This window comes from Oncorhynchus masou, chromosome 18, assembly GCF_036934945.1.
Source record: "Oncorhynchus masou masou isolate Uvic2021 chromosome 18, UVic_Omas_1.1, whole genome shotgun sequence".
NCBI classification, from domain to species: Eukaryota; Metazoa; Chordata; class Actinopteri; order Salmoniformes; family Salmonidae; genus Oncorhynchus; species Oncorhynchus masou.
This window is the reverse complement of record NC_088229.1, coordinates 7,508,021-7,532,941: the sequence shown is the minus strand read 5'-3', so window position 1 is coordinate 7,532,941 and position 24,921 is coordinate 7,508,021. Positions and strand designations below refer to the sequence as shown.

The 24,921-nt window shown below is 41.0% G+C and overlaps 1 protein-coding gene across 1 annotated transcript in view; it reads left to right on the top strand.

The window, feature by feature from the left end:
- Positions 1 to 943: 943 nt before the first annotated feature.
- LOC135503889 (solute carrier family 2, facilitated glucose transporter member 5-like) overlaps positions 944 to 24,921 on the top strand; it is a 35,379-nt gene continuing 11,401 nt past the window's right edge. Inside the window, exons 1-10 of the mRNA XM_064922067.1 lie at positions 944 to 1,091; positions 2,267 to 2,365; positions 2,607 to 2,767; positions 3,517 to 3,641; positions 4,158 to 4,310; positions 4,549 to 4,674; positions 17,324 to 17,511; positions 18,901 to 19,011; positions 19,307 to 19,408; positions 22,176 to 22,251. Of these exons, the coding sequence (XP_064778139.1) occupies positions 1,044 to 1,091; positions 2,267 to 2,365; positions 2,607 to 2,767; positions 3,517 to 3,641; positions 4,158 to 4,310; positions 4,549 to 4,674; positions 17,324 to 17,511; positions 18,901 to 19,011; positions 19,307 to 19,408; positions 22,176 to 22,251 (1,189 nt within the window). The 5' untranslated portion in view covers positions 944 to 1,043. The remainder of the gene's footprint in view (positions 1,092 to 2,266; positions 2,366 to 2,606; positions 2,768 to 3,516; positions 3,642 to 4,157; positions 4,311 to 4,548; positions 4,675 to 17,323; positions 17,512 to 18,900; positions 19,012 to 19,306; positions 19,409 to 22,175; positions 22,252 to 24,921) is intronic.

Genomic DNA, 24,921 nt, shown 5'->3' with positions numbered 1-24,921 from the left:
TGTGAGGTGTTTCTGGGTAAGTCTCTAAGAGTGTTTACTGTGAGGTGTTTCTGGGTAAGTCTCTAAGAGTGTTTACAGCTGTGAGGTGTTTCTGGGTAAGTCTCTAAGAGTGTTTACAGCTGTGAGGTGTTTCTGGGTAGGTCTCTAAGAGCTTTCCACACCTGGATTATAAATTGACTGCGAATCATTGCTAGACAGCCATTTCCAAGTCTTGCCACAGATTTTCAAGCCAATTTTCAAGTCAAATCTGTAACTAGGCCACTGGTAAGCAACTCCAGTGTATATTTGACATTGTGTTTTAGGTTAGTGTACTGCAGAAAGGTGAATTTCAAGTCAAATCCAAATAAACTTTGATTTGTCACATAAAGGTACCTTGTCACAACAACTGATTGGCTCAAACGCATTAAGAAGGAAAGAAATTCCACAAATTAACTTTTAACAAGGCACACTTCTTAATTGAAATGCATTCCAGGTCACTACCTCATGAAGCTGGTTGAGAGAAAGCCAAGCATGTGCAAAGCTGTCATCAAGGCAAAGGGTGGCTACTTTGAAGAATCTCAAATATAAAATATATTTGGATTTGTTTAACACTTTTTTTGGTTACTACATGAATCCATATGTGCTGTTTCATAGTTTTGATGTCTTCGCTGTTATTCTACCAAGTCACAACACAACTGACTGGCTCAAACGCATCAAGAAGGAAAGAAATTCCCCAAAATGTACTTTTAACAAGGCACACTCTACCTTCTGATCCTCTGATTGGTTGTAACAGCAACATCATGTGAAACAAAGTGAAGAGGTGTGAACCCTTTCTGGAGACACCTCAACATGCCATAAAGGCAACAAAACACTGCGTTTGAAGTATTAACACGAGGGGGGTAGTAAACTCTAATCTACAGTCTGATCCTCTGATCCAATGTCCAAAGTACGTCTGTGGAGCTTTCAGAGCAGTACTGGTCTGCTATCTGTGGAGCTGTCAGAGCAGCACTGCTCTGCTCTCTGTGGCTGAGAGAGGGGACAATAGAAACCTCAAGTCCAGAGCCATGGAAGAAGAAAATAATTTGGGGAAACCTTTGGAAGAGAGGAGAGGGGTGAGGAAATGACTTTACATTGTGATGAACATCCCAAAATTATGTTACGATGTATACTTTGATTTTTTTCAAAAAATTTAAACTTTTTTTTAAAATTATGCTTAGCACATGGATAGTATGTTACTAAATAGGAAACATAACTACTGCATGAAAAGTGTTAGCGATAAGGTAGAAAATGTGTGCTTATTTGCAGAAGGTATGACCCAGGTGCAGACAGTGTTGAAGAAACAAAAGCTTATTCTTTAAACAGGGGCAGGCAAATGACAGGTCAAAGGCAGGCAGGGGGTAGTGGGGCGAAGGTACAGGATGACAGGCAGTCTCAGGGTCAGGGCAGGCAGGGGTCAATAATTCAGAGTAGTGGGGGCGAAGGTACAGGACGACAGGCAGTCTCAGGGTCAGGGCAGGCAGGGGTCAATAATTCAGAGTAGTGGGGGAGAAGGTACAGGACGACAGGCAGTCTCAGGGTCAGGGCAGGCAGGGGTCAATAATTCAGAGTAGTGGGGGCGAAGGTACAGGACGACAGGCAGTCTCAGGGTCAGGGCAGGCAGGGGTCAATAATTCAGAGTAGTGGGGGCGAAGGTACAGGACGACAGGCAGTCTCAGGGTCAGGGCAGGCAGGGGTCAATAATTCAGAGTAGTGGGGGCGAAGGTACAGGACGACAGGCAGTCTCAGGGTCAGGGTAGGCAGGGGTCAATAATTCAGGGAGGGTGTAAGGCACCGGAACAGCAGGCGGGGTCAGGGTCAGGTCAGGCAGAGGTCGGTGATCCAGAGTAGTGGGGTAAAGGTACAGAACGGCAGGCAGGCTCAGGGCAGGCAGGCTCAGGGCAGGGCAGGCTCAGGGCAGGGCAGGCTCAGGGTCAGGGCAGGGTCAGGGTCAGGGTCAGGTCAGGCAGAAGTCGGTGATCCAGAGTAGTGGGGTAAAGGTACAGAACGGCACGCTCAGGGTCGGGTCAGGTCAGGAAAGGTCAAAACCGTGAGCAGCAAGGGAAATCGCTGGTAGGTTTGAACGAACAAAACGAAGTGGCACAGACAGACAGAAGACACAGGTATAAATACCCAGGGGTCCCATGGTGAAGATGGGCGACACCTGGAAGGGGGGTGGAGACAAGCACAAAGACAGGTGAAACAGATCAGGATGTGACACTGGTGCTATGTTCTCCTTTTTACGTGACAGAAGCTGACTGTTGTCCTGATGTTGGCTACCCTCATATCTGCCTTTGGATCATCCTTCCAGTATGGATACAACGTGGCTGTGATCAACTCTCCATCGCTGGTAATTTATACCACTCTGAATTTATCTGAAGTATATAAAATAAAATGAAATAATACATTCATTTCAATACAATCTATTTCCCTGAATAAACTGCACTGAAACTTCACATTTCTAACTATTGTATTTGGGCTAAATTTAATTGTTGTGTTGACGGGGTAATTGATTTTGTTTAAAAAAAAGGTATTTTGACCTTAATGGGGACTTCCTATATAAAATACAATAAAAATGTGTCTTTGTCCAGTTCATACAACAGTTCTACAACACTACCTACGTGGAGCGTTACGGTGGACCTATGGAGGACAGCTTCCTCACCCTGCTGTGGTCTCTGTCTGTCTCCATGTTTCCCCTGGGAGGGTTGTGTGGCTCACTGATGGTGGCCCCGCTCGTCAACAAACTAGGAAGGTAATGTGAGCGGACCAAGTCATTGGGCGTCACTCTAAAGCGGGAAGGTGGAATAAACGAGTCAGGAGTAGGTTTTCTTGATTTAACACAGTTCACTATTGAGGGCATTTGGTCAACACAAACACTCCAACATAATCAATGAAAATCTCCCAAGGAAAAACATCCATCTTCTTCTCCAGATGAAACAGGAACACAACATGATTATCTTTAAACTACAACAAAAAGTCACGGGATTGTCACCGTCTTAGTGGTTCTTTCTGCATAGCTTCTCTCTCTCCCGGTGGCCATCTTCCAGAGAGACTCTCTCTCTCTCTGTCTCTGTCTCTGTCTCTGTCTCTGTCTCTGTCTCTGTCTCTGTCTCTGTGGCCATCTTCCAGAGATAGTTTTCCCCTCCTCTCTCTGCTAGTTCCATTCTCTCTCTTATAGGGGAAGGAGAATATGTCATTAGTACCGTCAGCTGTGCTTAATTGCCTCTGGTTACCTTGTCTCCCATGCCTTGTTGGGCTATTATCCGTGAGCCCAGCCTGCCTTCTGGTGGTCCTTCCACAGTAATGACCCGGTTATTAAAGATGCATTAACTGTCTATACATCCAAATAATAAGTATCTGTTCATAAAAACTCAAATACAACTGGAATAGACTTGTAAATGATCTATTGAAATGTTCAGAAAACATACATACTGTAGCTGGCTTTGATCAGCATGAAATACTATTTTTTTGTTTATCTCTAATGAAACATTTGTCCGACAGGAAAGGCACCCTCCTCTTCAATAACATCTTCTCCGTTGTTCCTGCTGTGATGATGGGAGTGAGCGAGATCGCTAAGTCATATGAGATCATCATCGTGGCTAGGATTATAGTGGGGATCTGCGCAGGTCAGCAAAAAACAACAACAACTCTATCACACTAATTTTGATCACGTTTAATGGACAGAAAAGTTTGTATATCTTATCTCATTTAATATTTTCTTATCTTTCCAACTTTTATTCAAGAACAACACATACTTCGAATTCGTAGCTATATCTATATGAACTGTGTCAGTTTCTGATTAAATTTGATTAATAACGGCAGTCTCACGAGGCTCTCGAGTGGCACAGCTGTCTAAGGCACTACATCTCAGTGCTAGATGCGTCCCTCCAGACCCTGGTTCGATCTCGGGCTGTATCACAACTGGCAGTGATTGGGAGTCCCGTAGGGTGGTGCACAATTGTCTGGGTTAGGGGAGGGTCTGGCTGGGGGCAGGCCGTCATTGTAAAATAAGAATTTGTTCTTAACTGACTTTCCTTGTTAAATAAAAGGTTAAATAAAAACATTACCTTATTTATTAATCAGATGCTAATTGAAATGCAGCCCGTAGCCAGATGCATTCTCTGTCGTCACCCCTCCTCTAGGTCTTTCGTCCAACGTGGTGCCTATGTACCTGGGTGAACTCTCTCCTAAGAACCTGAGAGGAGCGATCGGCGTCGTGCCTCAGCTCTTCATCACCATCGGGATCCTCAGTGCACAGGTGTTAGGCATCAGGAGCATTCTGGGAAACAACACAGGTAGGGCAGCCTCGAGCAGAGGTTCCACAAAAAGTTCTGGTACACAACGCCACATTGATGTCAGGGGATTTCTGGGGGACCGCGACGAATTGAAAAGTCATGTTTTTAATGTCACACGGGCCTACCCAACACCGCCAACCCAGAGTTTGGGAACCGCCGGCCTAGAGGTTAGAGAGGTTGACCTGTAGCTGGATTGTCTGTGGCGCAGTACGGTGTGTGTGTCCTGTCCTCTCCCCAGGCTGGCCTCTCATGCTGGGTCTAACAGGTATCCCTGCCCTGGTAGAGCTGTTGCTACTACCGTTCTTCCCAGAGAGCCCCAGGTACATGCTGATCCAGAGAGGAGACGACAAGACCGCCCGGAGAGGTAACACACCTGACCGTTCATTTCACAACCTCTGCCAATTTTCACAGACAGACAGAGAGAGAGAGAGAGGTAGAGAGAGAGAGAGAGGTAGAGAGAGAGAGAGAGGTAGACAGACAGACAGACAGACAGACAGAGAGACACAGACAGACAGACAGACAGACAGACAGACAGACAGACAGACAGATAGAAGTGGCAGGTAGCGTTGGGCCATTTACCAAAATGTCACTGATTGGAATCCTCAAGTTGACTTGGTGAAAGGGGGGGGGGGGGGATAGATAATACATAATGAAAGGGGGGGTAGATAGATACATAATGAAAGGGGGTAGATAGATACATAATGATTGATAGATACATAATGAAAGGGGGTAGATAGATACATAATGATTGGTGATAGATACATAATGAAAGGGGGGTAGATAGATACATAATGAAAGGGGGGGTAGATAGATACATAATGAAAGAAAGGGGTAGATAGATACATAATGAAAGGGGGGTAGATAGATACATAATGAAAGGGGGGTAGATAGATACATAATGAAAGGGGGTAGATAGATACATAATGAAAGGGGGGTAGATAGATACATAATGAAAGGGGGGGGGTAGATAGATACATAATGAAAGGGGGGTAGATAGATACATAATGAAAGGGGGGTAGATAGATACATAATGAAAGGGGGGTAGATAGATACATAATGAAAGGGGGGGATAGATACATAATGATAGATAGATACATAATGAAAGGGGGTAGATAGATAGATACATAATGAAAGGGGGGGTAGATAGATACATAATGAAAGGGGGGGGTAGATAGATACATAATGAAAGGGGGGTAGATAGATACATAATGAAAGGGGGGTAGATAGATACATAATGAAAGGGGGGGTAGATAGATACATAATGAAAGGGGGGGGTAGATAGATACATAATGAAAGGGGGGTAGATAGATACATAATGAAAGGGGGGGGTAGATAGATACATAATGAAAGGGGGGGTAGATAGATACATAATGAAAGGGGGGTAGATAGATACATAATGAAGGGGGGTAGATAGATACATAATGAAAGGGGGTAGATAGATACAAAGGGGGGTAGATAGATACATAATGAAAGGGGGGTAGATAGATACATAATGAAAGGGGGGGTAGATAGATACATAATGAAAGGGGGGTAGATAGATACATAATGAAAGGGGGGGTAGATAGATACATAATGACAGGGGGGTAGATAGATACATAATGAAAGGGGGGTAGATAGATACATAATGAAAGGGGGGTAGATAGATACATAATGAAGGGGGAGTAGATAGATACATAATGAAAGGGGGTAGATAGATACATAATGCTTGGTGAAAGGGGGAGTGATAGATACATAATGAAAGGGGGTAGATAGATACATAATGAAAGGGGGTAGATAGACACATAATGAAAGGGGGGTAGATAGATACATAATGAAAGGGGGGGTAGATAGACACATAATGAAAGGGGGGTAGATAGATACATAATGAAAGGGGGTAGATAGACACATAATGAAAGGGTAGATAGATACATAATGATTGGTGAAAGGGGGTAGATAGATACATAATGATTGGTGAAAGGGGGTAGATAGATACATAATGAAAGGGGGTAGATAGATACATAATGAAAGGGGGGTAGATAGATACATAATGATTGGTGAAAGGGGTAGGAGGGGGTAGATAGATACATAATGATTGGTGAAAGGGGGGTAGATAGATACATAATGAAAGGGGGTAGATAGATACATAATGATTGGTGAAAGGGGGGTAGATAGATACATAATGAAAGGGGGGTAGATAGATACATAATGAAAGGGGGGTAGATAGACACATAATGATTGGTGAAAGGGGGTAGATAGATACATAATGAAAGGGGGGTAGATAGATACATAATGATTGGGAAAGTAGGGTAGATAGATACATAATGAAAGGGGGGTAGATAGATACATAATGAAAGGGTAGATAGATACATAATGAAAGGGGGGTAGATAGATACATAATGAAAGGGGGGTAGATAGATACATAATGAAAGGGGATAGATACATAATGAAAGGGGGGTAGATAGATACATAATGCTTGGTGAAAGGGGGGTAGATAGATACATAATGAAAAGGGGTAGATAGATACATAATGAAAGGGGGTAGATAGATACATAATGAAAGGGGGGTAGATAGATACATAATGATTGGTGAAAGGGGGGGGGTAGATAGATACATAATGAAAGGGGGGTAGATAGATACATAATGATTGGTGAAAGGGGGGTAGATAGATACATAATGAAAGGGGGGTAGATAGATACATAATGATTGATAGTGAAAGGGGGGGGTAGATAGATACATAATGAAAGGGGGAGTAGATAGATACATAATGATTGGTGAAAGGAAAGGGGGTAGATAGATACATAATGAAAGGGGGGTAGATAGATACATAATGAAAGGTGGGGGTAGATAGATACATAATGAAAGGGGGTAGATAGATACATAATGAAAGGGGGGTAGATAGATACATAATGAAAGGGGGGTAGATAGATACATAATGAAAGGGGGGTAGATAGATACATAATGAAAGAGGGGTAGATAGATACATAATGAAAGGGGGGTAGATAGATACATAATGAAAGGTGGGTAGATAGATACATAATGAAAGGGGGTAGATAGATACATAATGAAAGGGGGGTAGATAGATACATAATGAAAGGGGGGGTAGATAGATACATAATGAAAGGGGGGTAGATAGATACATAATGAAAGGGGGGTAGATAGATACATAATGAAAGGGGGGGTAGATAGATACATAATGAAAGGGGGTAGATAGATACATAATGGGGTAGATAGATACATAATGAAAGGGGGGGGGTAGATAGATACATAATGAAAGGGGGAGTAGGATACATAATATAAGATAGATACATAATGAAAGGGAAAGGGATACATAATGAAAGGGGGGGGAGTAGATAGATACATAATGAAAGGGGGTAGATAGATACATAATGAAAGGGGAGTAATAGATACATAATGAAAGGGGGTAGATAGATACATAATGAAAGGTGGGGGGTAGATAGATACATAATGAAAGGGGGGAAAGGGTAGATAGATACATAATGAAAGGGGGTAGATAGATACATAATGAAAGGGGGTAGATAGATACATAATGAAAGGGGGGTAGATAGATACATAATGAAAGGGGGGTAGATAGATACATAATGAAAGGGGGGTAGATAGATACATAATGAAAGGGGGGATAGATACATAATGAGGGGGGTAGATAGATACATAATGAAAGGGGGGTAGATAGATACATAATGAAAGGGGGTAGATAGATACATAATGAAAGGGGGGTAGATAGATACATAATGAAAGGGGGGGGTAGATAGATAATGCATAATGAAAGGGGGTAGATAGATACATAATGAAAGGGGGGGTAGATAGATACATAATGAAAGGGGGGGTAGATAGATACATAATGAAAGGGGGGGGTAGATAGATACATAATGAAAGGGGGGGGTAGATAGATACATAATGAAAGGGGGGGTAGATAGATACATAATGAAAGGGGGGGTAGATAGATACATAATGAAAGGGGGGTAGATAGATACATAATGAAAGGGGGGTAGATAGATACATAATGAAAGGGGTAGATAGATACATAATGAAAGGGGGGAGTGTGATAGATACATAATGAAAGGGGGGGTAGATAGATACATAATGAAAGGGGGGTAGATAGATACATAATGAAAGGGGGTAGATAGATACATAATGAAAGGTTGGGGGGTAGATAGATACATAATGAAAGGGGTAGATAGATACATAATGAAAGGGGGGTAGATAGATACATAATGAAAGATAGATACATAATGAAAGGGGGTAGATAGATACATAATGAAAGGGGGTAGATAGATACATAATGAAAGGGGGGGGTAGATAGATACATAATGAAAGGGGGGTAGATAGATACATAATGAAAGGGGGGGCAGATAGATACATAATGAAAGGGGGTAGATAGATACATAATGAAAGGGGGGGGGTAGATAGATACATAATGAAAGGGGGTAGATAGATACATAATGAAAGGGGGGGTAGATAGATACATAATGAAAGGGGGGTAGATAGATACATAATGAAAGGGGGGATAGAGGATACATAATGAAAGGGGGGGGGGGTAGATAGATACATAATGAAAGGGGGGTAGATAGATACATAATGAAAGGGGGGTAGATAGATACATAATGAAAGGGGGGTAGATAGATACATAATGAAAGGGGGGTAGATAGATACATAATGAAAGGGGGGGTAGATAGATACATAATGAAAGGGGGGGTAGATAGATACATAATGAAAGGGGGGTAGATAGATACATAATGAAAGGGGGGTAGATAGATACATAATGAAAGGGGGGATAGATACATAATGAAAGGGGGGTAGATAGACACATAATGAAAGGGGGGGTAGATAGATACATAATGAAAGGGGGTAGATAGATACATAATGAAAGGGGTAGATAGATACATAATGAAAGGGGGGTAGATAGATACATAATGAAAGGTGGGGGGGGTAGATAGAGATACATAATGAAAGGGGGGTAGATAGATACATAATGAAAGGGGGGTAGATAGATACATAATGAAAGGGGGTAGATAGATACATAATGAAAGGGGGGGGGGGGTAGATAGATACATAATGAAAGGGGGGTAGATAGATACATAATGAAAGGGGGGGGTAGATAGATACATAATGAAAGGTGAAAGGGGGTAGATAGATACATAATGAAAGGGGGTAGATAGATACATAATGAAAGGGGGTAGATAGATACATAATGAAAGGGGGTAGATAGATACATAATGAAAGGGGGGTAGATAGATACATAATGAAAGGGGGGTAGATAGATACATAATGAAAGGGGGGTAGATAGATACATAATGAAAGGGGGGTAGATAGATACATAATGAAAGGGGGGTAGATAGATACATAATGAAAGGGGGGTAGATAGATACATAATGAAAGGGGGGGGGTAGATAGATACATAATGAAAGGGGGGGTAGATAGATACATAATGAAAGGGGGGGTAGATAGATACATAATGAAAGGGGGTAGATAGATACATAATGAAAGGGGGGTAGATAGATACATAATGAAAGGGGGGTAGATAGATACATAATGAAAGGGGGGGTAGATAGATACATAATGAAAGGGGGTAGATAGATACATAATGAAAGGGGGGGGATAGATAGATACATAATGAAAGGGGGGTAGATAGATACATAATGAAAGGGGGGTAGATAGATACATAATGAAAGGGGGGGGTAGATAGATACATAATGAAAGGGGGGTAGATAGATACATAATGAAAGGGGGGTAGACAGGGATACATAATGAAAGGGGGGTAGATAGATACATAATGAAAGGGGGTAGATAGATACATAATGAAAGGGGGTAGATAGATACAATGAAAGGGGGTAGATAGATACATAATGAAAGGGGAAATTAGATAGATACATAATGAAAGGGGGGTAGATAGATACATAATGAAAGGGGGGTAGATAGATACATAATGAAAGGGGGTAGATAGATACATAATGAAAGGGGGGTAGATAGATACATAATGAAAGGGGGGGTAGATAGATACATAATGAAAGGGGAGTAGATAGATACATAATGAAAGGGGGGGGTAGATAGATACATAATGAAAGGGGGAGTAGATAGATACATAATGAAAGGGGGGGGGTAGATAGATACATAATGAAAGGGGGGTAGATAGATACATAATGAAAGGGGGGTAGATACATAATGCTTGGTGATACATAATGAAAGGGGGTAGATAGATACATAATGAAAGGGGGTAGATAGATACATAATGAAAGGGGGGTAGATAGATACATAATGAAAGGGGGGTAGATAGATACATAATGAAAGGGGGTAGATAGATACATAATGAAAGGGGGGTAGATAGATACATAATGAAAGGGGGGGTAGATAGATACATAATGAAAGGGGGGTAGATAGATACATAATGAAAGGGGGGCAGTAGATAGATACATAATGAAAGGGGGTAGATAGATACATAATGAAAGGGGGTAGATAGATACATAATGAAAGGGGGGGTAGATAGATACATAATGAAAGGGGATAGATACATAATGAAAGGGGGGGGTAGATAGATACATAATGAAAGGGGGGTAGATAGATACATAATGAAAGGGGGGGGGTAGAGGATAGATACATAATGAAAGGGGGGTACATAATGAAAGGGGGGTAGATAGATACATAATGAAAGGGGGGTAGATAGATACATAATGAAAGGGGGTAGGTAGATAGATACATAATGAAAGGGGGGTAGATAGATACATAATGAAAGGGGGGGTAGATAGATACATAATGAAAGGGGGTAGATAGATACATAATGAAAGGGGGTAGATAGATACATAATGAAAGGGGGTAGATAGATACATAATGAAAGGGGGGTAGATAGATACATAATGAAAGGGGGGTAGATAGATACATAATGAAAGGGGGTAGATAGATACATAATGAAAGGGGGGGGATAGATACATAATGAAAGGGGGGTAGATAGATACATAATGAAAGGGGGTAGATAGATACATAATGAAAGGGGGGTAGATAGATACATAATGAAAGGGGGGTAGATAGATACATAATGAAAGGGGGGTAGATAGATACAATGAAAGGGGGCAGATAGATACATAATGAAAGAGAGTAGATAGATACATAATGAAAGGTTGGGGGTAGATAGATACATAATGAAAGGGGGAGTAGATAGATACATAATGAAAGGGGGGTAGATAGATACATAATGAAAGGGGGGGGTAGATAGATACATAATGAAAGGGGGGTAGATAGATACATAATGAAAGGGGGGGGTAGATAGATACATAATGAAAGGGGTAGATAGATACATAATGAAAGGGGGGTAGATAGATACATAATGAAAGGGGGGATAGATACATAATGAAAGGGGGAGTAGATAGATACATAATGAAAGGGGGGTAGATAGATACATAATGAAAGGGGGTAGATAGATACATAATGCTTGGTGAAAGGGGGGTAGATAGATACATAATGAAAGGGGGGTAGATAGATACATAATGAAAGGGGTAGATAGATACATAATGAAAGGGGGCAGATAGATACATAATGAAAGATAGATACATAATGAAAGGGGTAGATAGATACATAATGAAAGGGGGGTAGATAGATACATAATGAAAGGGGGGTAGATAGATACATAATGAAAGGGGGGGGGGTAGATAGATACATAATGAAAGGGGGGTAGATAGATACATAATGAAAGGGGGGTAGATAGATACATAATGAAAGGGGGTAGATAGATACATAATGAAAGGGGGGTAGATAGATACATAATGAAAGGGGTAGATAGATACATAATGAAAGGGGGTAGATAGATACATAATGAAAGAGGGGTAGATAGATACATATGAAAGGTAGATAGATACATAATGAAAGGGGGGTAGATAGATACATAATGAAAGAGGGGGTAGATAGATACATAATGAAAGGGGGGGTAGATACATAATGAAAGGGGGTAGATAGATACATAATGAAAGGGGGGTAGATAGATACATAATGAAAGGGGGGGTAGATACATAATGAAAGGGGGGTAGATAGATACATAATAGAAAGGGGGTAGATAGATACATAATGAAAGGGGGGTAGATAGATACATAATGAAAGGGGGGGTAGATAGATACATAATGAAAGGGGGTAGATAGATACATAATGAAAGGGGGGTAGATAGATACATAATGAAAGGGGGGTAGATAGATACATAATGAAAGGGGGGGTAGATAGATACATAATGAAAGGGGGGATAGATACATAATGAAAGGGGGGTAGATAGATACATAATGAAAGGGGGGTAGATAGATACATAATGAAAGGGGGGTAGATAGATACATAATGAAAGGGGGGTAGATAGATACATAATGAAAGGGGTAGATAGATACATAATGAAAGGGGGTAGATAGATACATAATGAAAGGGGGGTAGATAGATACATAATGAAAGGGGGGTAGATAGATACATAATGAAAGGGGGGGGGGTAGATAGATACATAATGAAAGGGGGGTAGATAGATACATAATGAAAGGGGGTAGATAGATACATAATGAAAGGGGGTAGATAGATACATAATGAAAGGGGGTAGATAGATACATAATGAAAGGGGGGTAGATAGATACATAATGAAAGGGGGTAGATAGATACATAATGAAAGGGGGGTAGATAGATACATAATGAAAGGGGGGGTAGATAGATACATAATGAAAGGGGGGTAGATAGATACATAATGAAAGGGGGGTAGATAGATACATAATGAAAGGGGGGGTAGATAATACAAAATGAAAGGGGGGTAGATAGATACATAATGAAAGGGGGTAGATAGATACATAATGAAAGGGGGGTAGATAGATACATAATGAAAGGGGGGGGGGGTAGATAGATACATAATGAAAGGGATAGATACATAATGAAAGGGGGAGTAGATAGATACATAATGAAAGGGGGGTAGATAGATACATAATGAAAGGGGGGTAGATAGATACATAATGAAAGGGGTAGATAGAACATAATGAAAGGGGGGGTAGATAGATACATAATGAAAGGGGGGGGGTAGATACATAATGAAAGGGGGGTAGATAGATACATAATGAAAGGGGGTAGATAGATACATAATGAAAGGGGGGGGGGGGGTAGATAGATACATAATAGAAAGGGGGGGTAGATAGATACATAATGAAAGGGGGGGGTAGATAGATACATAATGAAAGGGGGGTAGATAGATACATAATGAAAGGGGGGGGGTAGATAGATACATAATGAAGATACATACGGGGGGTAGATAGATACATAATGAAAGGGGGGTAGATACATAATGAAAGGGGTAGATAGATACATAATGAAAGGGGGGTAGATAGATACATAATGAAAGGGGGCAGATAGATACATAATGAAAGGGGGGGGTAGATAGATACATAATGAAAGGGGGGTAGATAGATACATAATGAAAGGGGGATAGATACATAATGAAAGGGGGGGTAGATAGATACATAATGAAAGGGGGGGGGGGTAGATAGATACATAATGAAAGGGGGGTAGATAGATACATAATGAAAGGGGGGTAGATAGATACATAATGAAAGGGGGTACATAATGAAAGGGGGGTAGATAGATACATAATGAAAGGGGGGTAGATAGATACATAATGAAAGGGGGTAGATAGATACATAATGAAAGGGGGGTAGATAGATACATAATGAAAGGGGGTAGATAGATACATAATGAAAGGGGGGTAGATAGATACATAATGAAAGGGGGGTAGATAGATACATAATGAAAGGGGGGGTAGATAGATACATAATGAAGGGGGGTAGATAGATACATAATGAAAGGGGGGTAGATAGATACATAATGAAAGGGGGGTAGATAGATACATAATGAAAGGGGGTAGATAGATACATAATGAAAGGGGGTAGATAGATACATAATGAAAGGGGGGTAGATAGATACATAATGAAAGGGGGTAGATAGATACATAATGAAAGGGGGGGTAGATAGATACATAATGAAAGGGGGGTAGATAGATACATAATGAAAGAAATTAGATAGATACATAATGAAAGGGGGGTAGATAGATACATAATGAAAGGGGGGTAGATAGATACATAATGAAAGGGAAGGTAGATAGATACATAATGAAAGGGGTAGATAGATACATAATGAAAGGGGGTAGATAGATACATAATGAAAAGGGGGTAGATAGATACATAATGAAAGGGGGGTAGATAGATACATAATGAAAGGGGGGTAGATAGATACATAATGAAAGGGGGGGGTAGATAGATACATAATGAAAGGGGGGGTAGATAGATACATAATGAAAGGGTAGATAGATACATAATGAAAGGGGGTAGATAGATAGGGTAGATAGATACATAATGCTTGGTGAAGAAGATACATAATGAAAGGGGGTAGATAGATACATAATGAAAGGGGGGGTAGATACACATATGAAAGGGGGTAGATAGATACATAATGAAAGGGGGGGGTAGATAGATACATAATGAAAGGGGGGTAGATAGATACATAATGAAAGGGGGGATAGATACATAATGAAAGGGGGGTAGATACATAATGAAAGGGGGGGGGTAGATAGATACATAATGAAAGGGGTAGATAGATACATAATGAAAGGGGGTAGATAGATACATAATGAAAGGGGGGTAGATAGATACATAATGAAAGGGGGGGTAGATAGATACATAATGAAAGGGGTAGAATAGATGATAATGAAAGGGGGTAGATAGATACATAATGAAAGGGGGGTAGATAGATACATAATGAAAGGGGGGGTAGATAGATACATAATGAAAGGGGGGTAGATACATAATGAAAGGGGGGTAGATAGATACATAAAGAAGGGGGTAGATAGATACATAATGAAAGGGGGGGTAGATAGATACATAATGAAAGGGGGTAGATAGATACATAATGAAAGGGGGGGTAGATAGATACATAATGAAAGGGGGTAGATAGATACATAATGAAAGGGGGGTAGATAGATACATAATGAAAGGGGGGTAGATAGATACATAATGAAAGGGGGGGGGGTAGATAGATACATAATGAAAGGGGGGGGGTAGATAGATACAAAATGAAAGGGGGGGGGTAGATAGATACATAATGAAAGGGGGGGGTAGATAGATACATAATGAAAGGGGGGTAGATAGATACATAATGAAAGGGGGGCAGATAGATACATAATGAAAGGGGGAAATTAGAAAGGGGGGTAGATAGATACATAATGAAAGGGGGTAGATAGATACAAAATGAAAGGGGGGTAGATAGATACATAATGAAAGGGGGGGGGTAGATAGATACATAATGAAAGGGGGGGGTAGATAGATACATAATGAAAGGGGGGGGAGAGATAGATACATAATGAAAGGGGGGTAGATAGATACATAATGAAAGGGGGGGCAGATAGATACATAATGAAAGGGGGTAGATAGATACATAATGAAAGGGGGGTAGATAGATACATAATGAAAGGGGGTAGATAGATACATAATGAAAGGGGGTAGATGTAGATAGATACATAATGAAAGGGGGGTAGATAGATACATAATGAAAAGGGGGGTAGATAGATACATAATGAAAGGGGGTAGATAGATACAAAATGAAAGGGGGGTAGAAAGGGGATAGATACATAATGAAAGGGGGGGTAGATAGATACATAATGAAAGGTAGATAGATACATAATGAAAGGGGGGTAGATAGATACATAATGAAAGGGGGGATAGATACATAATGAAAGGGGGTAGATAGATACATAATGATAGATACATAATGAAAGGGGGTAGATAGATACATAATGAAAGGGGGGTAGATAGATACATAATGAAAGGGGGGGGTAGATAGATACATAATGAAAGGGGGTAGATAGATACATAATGAAAGGGGGGGTAGATAGATACATAATGAAAGGTGGGGGGTAGATAGATACATAATGAAAGGGGGGTAGATAGATACATAATGAAAGGGGGGGGGTAGATAGATACATAATGAAAGGGGGGTAGATAGATACATAATGAAAGGGGGTAGATAGATACATAATGAAAGGGGGTAGATAGATACATAATGAAAGGGGGGTAGATAGATACATAATGAAAGGGGGGTAGATAGATACATAATGAAATAGATACATAATGGGGTAGATAGATACATAATGAAAGGGGGTAGATAGATACATAATGAAAGGGGGGGGGTAGATAGATACATAATGAAAGGGGGGTAGATAGATACATAATGAAAGGGGGGTAGATAGATACATAATGAAAGGGGGGTAGATAGATACATAATGAAAGGGGGGTAGATAGATACATAATGAAAGGGGGGGTAGATAGATACATAATGAAAGGGGTAGATAGATACATAATGAAAGGGGGTAGATACATAATGATAGATACATAATGAAAGGGGGGTAGATAGATACATAATGAAAGGGGGTAGATAGATACATAATGAAAGGGGGGGTAGATAGATACATAATGAAAGGGGGGTAGATAGATACATAATGAAAGGGGGTAGATAGATACATAATGAAAGGGGAAAGGGGGGTAGATAGATACATAATGAAAGGGGGGGTAGATAGATACATAATGAAAGGGGGGTAGATAGATACATAATGAAAGGGGGGTAGATAGATACATAATGAAAGGGGGTAGATAGATACATAATGAAAGGGGGGTAGATAGATACATAATGAAAGGGGGGTAGATAGATACATAATGAAAGGGGGGTAGATAGATACATAATGAAAGGGGGGTAGATAGATACATAATGAAAGGGGGGGTAGATAGATACATAATGAAAGGGGGGTAGATAGATACATAATGAAAGGGGGGGTAGATAGATACATAATGAAAGGGGGTAGATAGATACATAATGAAAGGGGGGTAGATAGATACATAATGAAGGGGGGGTAGATAGATACATAATGAAAGGGGGTAGATAGATACATAATGAAAGGGGGGGTAGATAGATACATAATGCTTGGTTGGTTGATTGACTGACTGATGAGGAGGTTGTGCGTTCCCTTCCCTCAGCGCTGCAGCGTCTACGAGGCTGGGAGGATGTGGACAGAGAGATGGATGAGATGAGGCTGGAGCACCAATCAGAACAAGCCGAGGGCCGCCTGTCCGTCCTCAACCTCCTGTCCCTCCGCTCCCTGCGCTGGCAGCTCATCTCCATCGTAGCCATGAACATGGGTCAACAGCTGTCTGGGATCAACGCGGTAAAACATGCGTATGAGACCAGAAGAGCTGAGCTAATGGTTTTAGACCAGCGGGCTAACACAGTCAAATGTGTACGAACATGAGCAGCTGTCTGGGGATCAATGAGGTAAGGTGTAACCATAGAGATGTACAGAGAACTCTAGTGGCCAAAAGCCTGTTTTAGCATGGGCAGCGCCATTCAGGACTTTCACCATTTTGAAGTAGTCTATTGGGTGGGACAGCCTATGGTTTAAGGATCACATAATTCCATCCAGGACATCAGGAGGGATCAGACAATTATTTATACTTGTGAGAAAACATTTCATAACTGCAGGTGGCAGTAAATCACCAGCCTTGGCTTCATACCTGTTCAAACACCCTCCAGGTGGCAGTAAATCACCAGCCTTGGCTTCATACCTGTTCAAACACCCTCCAGGTGGCAGTAAATCACCAGCCTTGGCTTCATACCTGTTCAAACACCCTCCAGGTGGCAGTAAATCACCAGCCTTGGCTTCATACCTGTTCAAACACCCTCCAGGTGGCAGTAAATCACCAGCCTTGGCTTCATACCTGTTCAAACACCCTCCAGGTGGCAGTAAATCACCAGCCTTGGCTTCATACCTGTTCAAACACCCTCCAGGTGGCAGTAAATCACCAGCCTTGGCTTCATACCTGTTCAAACCTCCAGGTGGCAGTTCAAACAGCCTTGGCTTCATACTCCAGGTGGCAGTAAATCACCAGCCTTGGCTTCATACCTGTTCAAACACCCTCCAGGTGGCAGTAAATCACCAGCCTTGGCTTCATACCTGTTCAAACACCCTCCAGGTGGCAGTATGCACCCTTTCAGTTTGTTTACCAACTCAGAAGTAGAAAATGGACTACTTCAAAATGGAGATGGCCTCAATGGCGTTATCCGCGCTCTCACAGACGCCCTAATGGGACAGATACAACGATGCAATCTCTATACTATCTCTATGTGTGTAACCATCCGGGATTCAAACCCAGGTTTCCTGAGTACCACAAGACAGTGTTATCCCGCTGAGCTAATGCTAAGGTAAGCTACCGCAAGGGAGCAAAAGCAAGTCTTCAGTTCCTGGGGACAAGTTTATTCCTCACACAAGCTTGGTCCCCTGAAACATCTGCGTTACAGATCCACTATTGTTGATATTATATGGATCTGATTACCCTCGTGTGGGAGAAATCATTATTTTGAGCAAGGGTTGCAAATTCCCAAAAGTCACCGGTTTTCCATAAATCCTGGATGGACGATTCCCTGAACTGGGAGGGAATAAGCCAGGAATCCTTCAACCGGGATTTTTGGAAAACCTGGGAATCTCTGTAAAGTTTCCAGAACCCTAATTTTGCCATTAAATTATCTGAAGCTAGAACCCTGTCCCTCCTCTCCTCAGATATACTACTATGCTGACAGTATCTACAGCTCAGCGGGGGTCCCGGATAGTGCCATCCAGTACGTCACAGTTGGAACTGGGGCTGTCAACGTCTTCATGACCATCACCGCGGTACGAAATACCCTCTCCAGTCTCCAACACTGTACTGAAGGGCTCAGTTCAATTGAACACACATTTTTAACGTACTGTAGAAACATAAAGCTGGGTTTACACAGGCAGACCAATTCTGATCTTTTGCTCAAATATTGACAAAAGAGCTGATCTGATTGGCCAAAAGACTAATCTGTGGGAAAAGATCAGAATTGGGCTGCCTGTGTAATGCAGCCATAGACTCACAAGTAAATGCTTTCAGTTTTCAGGAGTCACCTTCGACCTTTGCTTCATGTTTGTGACTGTGGTTCAACAGGTGTTCATTGTGGAGGCTGCAGGCAGGAGGCTGCTCCTCCTCATTGGGTTTGGGATCTGCTGTGTGTCCTGTGCTCTCCTCACTGTGGCCCTCACCTTCCAGGTAAGCCACACTGCACCCAAATCACACCCCTTTCCCTTCATAGTGCCCTACTTTGGACCAAAGCCATCGGGTCCAAAGCCTATTGCACTAGGCATATATAGTAAATCTGTTGTTGTTAGAGACATACTACAATAACTGCAACTCCCATAACACCAGCTAAACACTACAAGCTAAAACTACAACTCCCATAACACCAGCCAAACACTACAAGCTAAAACTACAACTCCCATAACACCAGCCAAACACAACAAGCTATAACTCCAACTCCCATAACACCAGCCATACACTACAAGCTAAAACTACAGCTCCCATAACACCAGCCAAACACTACAAGCTATAACTCCAACTCCCATAACACCAGCCAAACACTACAAGCTAAAACTACAACTCCCATAACACCAGCCAAACACTACAAGCTATAACTACAACTCCCATAACACCAGCCAAACGCTACAAGCTAAAACTACAACTCGCATAACACCAGCCAAACACTACAAGCTAAAACTACAGCTCCCATAACACCAGCCAAACACTACAAGATATAACTCCAACTCCCATAACACCAGCCAAACACTACAAGCTAAAACTACAACTCCCATAACACCAGCCAAACACAACAAGCTATAACTTCAACTCCCATAACACCAGCAAACACTACATCAGCCAAACACGACAAGCTATAACTACAACTCCCAACAGCCAAACACTACACCAGCAAAACACTACAAGCAAAAACTAGAAATCCCATAACACCAGCCAAACACTACACCAGCCAAACACTACAAGCTTGAACAACTCCCATAACACCAGACAAACACTACAATCTAGAATGTCAACTCCCATAACACCAGCCAAACACGATAAGCTAAAACTCCAACTCCCATAACACCAGCCAAACACAACAACAGCCAAACACCACAAGCTAAAACTCCAACTCCCAGAACACCAGCCAAACGCTACAAGCTGAAATGACAACTCCCATAACACCAGCCAAACACAACAAGCTAAAACCCCTAAAGCCTTTAGTGTGAATGCTTTATTGCACCTGCAGTTAATACTGGTAACGTGATACAAAGTTTGCAGAATTATAGTCCCATAAATCAGGTATCCACCAGTTGGCACAGGACTAGACTGAGCTGAGGGCCTAAGACTTCAACCCTGGGAGCAGTGATGGGGGGGGTCTACTGGGGATGGGATTTAGAGAGAAATATAGAGAGATTTACAGAGATATAGAGAGATATAGAGAGATATAGAGAGTTATAGAGAGATATAGAGAGTTATAGAGAGATATAGAGAGACAAAGAGTTATAGAGTTATAGAGAGTTATAGAGTTATATAGAGATATAGAGAGTTATATAGAGATATAGAGAGTTATATAGAGATATAGAGAGCTTTATAGAGATATAGAGTTATAGAGAGATATAGAGAGCTTTATAGAGATATAGAGAGATATAGAGTTATAGAGAGATAAAGAGAGATATAGAGAGTAATAGAGTTATAGAGGGATAAAGAGAGATAACGAGAGTTATAGAGAGATATAGAGTTATAGAGAGTTATAGAGTTATAGAGAGATATAGAGTTATAGAGATATATAGAGAGATATAGAGTTATAGAGAGTTATAGAGTTATAGAGAGATATATAGAGATACAGAGAGATATAGAGATATAGAGAGATATAGAGAGATATAGAGAGATAAAGAGAGTTATAGAGAGATGTAGAGAGATAAAGAGAGATATAGAGAGATATAGAGTTATAGAGAGATATAGAGAGTTATAGAGAGATATAGAGAGTTACAGTGATATAGAGAGATATAGAGTTATAGAGAGGTATATAGAGAGTTATATAGATATAGAGAGAGATATAGAGATACAGTATAGAGAGTGATATGGAGATACAGTATAGAGAGTGATATAGAGAGATATAGAGAGTAATATAGAGAGATATAGAGAGACATAGAGAGTTATAGAGTTATAGAGAGATATAGAGAGAGATAGAGTTATAGAGTTATAGAGAGATATAGAGAGATATAGAGATATAGAGAAATGTAGAGTTATAGAGAGATATAGAGAGATAAAGAGAGTTGTGGAGAGATATAGAGAGATATAGAGAGATATAGAGAGTTGTGGAGAGATATAGAGAGTTATAGAGAGTTGTGGAGAGATGTAGAGAGTTATAGAGAGTTGTATAGAGATATAGGGTTATAGAGAGATATAGAGAGATATAGAGAGATATAGAGTTATATAGAGATATAGAGAGTTATATAGAGATATAGAGAGTTATATAGAGATATAGAGAGATATAGAGAGATATATAGAGATATAGAGAGATATAGAGCATTATATAGAGAGTTATATAGAGATATAGAGAGCTTTATAGAGATATAGTTATAGAGAGATATAGAGAGCTTTATAGAGATATAGAGAGATATAGAGTTATATAGAGATATAGAGAGATATAGAGCATTATATAGAGAGTTATATAGAGATATAGTGAGCTTTATAGAGATATAGAGTTATAGAGAGATATAGAGAGCTTTATAGAGATATAGAGAGATATAGAGTTATATAGAGATATAGAGAGTTAAATAGAGATATAGAGAGTTATAGAGAGATATAGAGAGATATAGAGAGATATAGAGTTATAGAGAGTTAAATAGAGATATAGAGAGTTATAGAGAGATATAGAGAGATATAGAGAGAACGAGGAAGTGAACAGCTGTAAACAAAGTGGGTTTATGATAACAGCCCCAGTTTTGTTGACACACAGGAGAGTACGGAGTGGATGCCCTACGTCAGCATCGCCTGTGTCATCGTCTATGTTGTTGGACACGCGGTCGGACCCAGTAAGTCAACCTCATGTGTGGTCAGACACACTGTAATGGTTTGAATATTCAATTGCCTTTTAAACCTGCGATAGGCAGTATAATAATAATGATGACCAGAACATGACGTAACAACATGACCAGAACAAGACATAATGTCAGGTTCTGGTGCATATAGAATACATACCATCTATACGGTAGCATTAGTCAATTAATTGGTCAATTAGTCATAGACTGTTCTGTCTGTTCCCATAAGTCCGATTCCCAGTGAGTACAGAGATGATGTTGCTCTAACGTAGACCTGTCACTAGTCTCTAACGTAGACCTGTCACTAGTCTAACATAGACCTGTCACTAGTCTCTAACGTAGACCTGTCACTAGTCTAACATAGACCTGCAACTAGTCTAACATAGACCTGTCACTAGTCTCTAACATAGACCTGTCACTAGTCTCTAACGTAGACCTGTCACTAGACTCTAACGTAGTCACTAGTCTACATGTCACTAGTCTCTAACATAACATGACATGTCACTAGTCTCTAACATAGACCTGTCACTAGTCTAACATAGACCTGTCACTAGTCTAACATAGACCTGTCACTAGTCTCTAACGTAGACCTGTCACTAGTCTCTAACGTAGACCTGTCACTAGTCTCTAACGTAGACCTGTCACTAGTCTCTAACGTAGACCTGTCACTAGTCTCTAACCTGTCACTAGTCTAACATAGACATATCACTAGTCTCTAACGTAGACCTGTCACTAGTCTAACATAGACCTGTCACTAGTCTCTAACGTAGACCTGTCACTAGTCTCTAACATAGACATGTCACTAGTCTCTAACGTAGACCTGTCACTAGTTTAACATAGACCTGTCACTAGTCTCTAACGTAGACTTGTCACTAGTCTAACATAGACCTGTCACTAGTCTCTAATGTAGACCTGTCACTAGTCTCTAATGTAGACCTGTCACTAGTCTCTAATGTAGACCTGTCACTAGTCTCTAATGTAGACCTGTCACTAGTCTCTAAAATAGACCTGTCACTAGTCTCTAACGTATACCTGTCACTAGTCTCTAACGTAGACCTGTTACTAGTCTCTAACATAGACCTGCCACTGGTCTCTAATGTAGACCTGTCACTAGTCTCTAACGTAGACCTGTCACTAGTCTCTAATGTAGATCTGTCACTAGTCTCTAAAGTAGACCTGTCACTAGTCTCTAACGTAGACCTGTCACTAGTCTCTAACGTAGACCTGTCAACTAGACCTCACTAGTCTAACATAGACCTGTCACTAGTCTAACATAGACCTGTCACTAGTCTAACATAGACCTGTCACTAGTCTAACACTAGTCTCTAACATAGACTGTCACTAGTCTCTAATGTAGACCTGTCACTGTCTCTAACTAGACCTGTCACTAGTCTAACATAGACCTGTCACTCTAACGTAGACCTGTCACTAGTCTCTAACGTAGACCTGTCACTAGTCTCTAATGTAGACCTGTAGACCTGTCACTAGTCTCTAACGTAGACCTGTCACTAGTCTCTAACGTAGACCTGTCACTAGTCTCTAATGTTGACCTGTCACTAGTCTCTAACGTATACCTGTCACTAGTCTCTAACATAGACCTGTCACTAGTCTCTAACGTAGATCTGTCACTAGTCTAACATAGACCTGTCACTAGTCTCTAATGTAGACCTGTCACTAGTCTAACATAGACCTGTCACTAGTCTCTAATGTAGACCTGTCACTAGTCTCTAACGTAGACCTGTCACTAGACCTGTCACTAGTCTCTAATGTAGACCTGTCACTAGTCTCTAACGTAGACCTGTCACTAGTCTCTAACATAGACCTGTCACTAGTCTCTAACGTAGACCTGTCACTAGTCTCTAACATAGACCTGTCACTAGTCTCTAATGTAGACCTGTCACTAGTCTCTAACGTAGACCTGTCACTAGTCTCTAATGTAGACCTGTCACTAGTCTCTAACGTAGACCTGTCACTAGTCTCTAACGTAGACCTGTCACTAGTCTCTAACGTAGACCTGTCACTAGTCTCTAATGTTGACCTGTCACTAGTCTCTAACGTATACCTGTCACTAGTCTCTAACATAGACCTGTCACTAGTCTCTAACGTAGATCTGTCACTAGTCTAACATAGACCTGTCACTAGTCTCTAATGTAGACCTGTCACTAGTCTAACATAGACCTGTCACTAGTCTCTAATGTAGACCTGTCACTAGTCTCTAACGTAGACCTGTCACTAGTCTAACATAGACCTGTCACTAGTCTCTAATGTAGACCTGTCACTAGTCTCTAACGTAGACCTGTCACTAGTCTCTAACATAGACCTGTCACTAGTCTCTAACGTAGACCTGTCACTAGTCTCTAACGTAGACCTGTCACTAGTCTCTAATGTAGACCTGTCACTAGTCTCTAATGTAGACCTGTCACTAGTCTCTAACGTAGACCTGTCACTAGTCTCTAACGTAGACCTGTCACTAGTCTCTAACGTAGACCTGTCACTAGTCTCTAACGTAGACCTGTCACTAGACTCTAACGTAGACCTGTCACTAGTCTCTAACGTAGACATCTCACTAGTCTCTAACGTAGACATCTCACTAGTCTCTAACATAGACCTGTCACTAGTCTCTAACATAGACATCTCACTAGTCTCTAATGTAGACCTGTCACT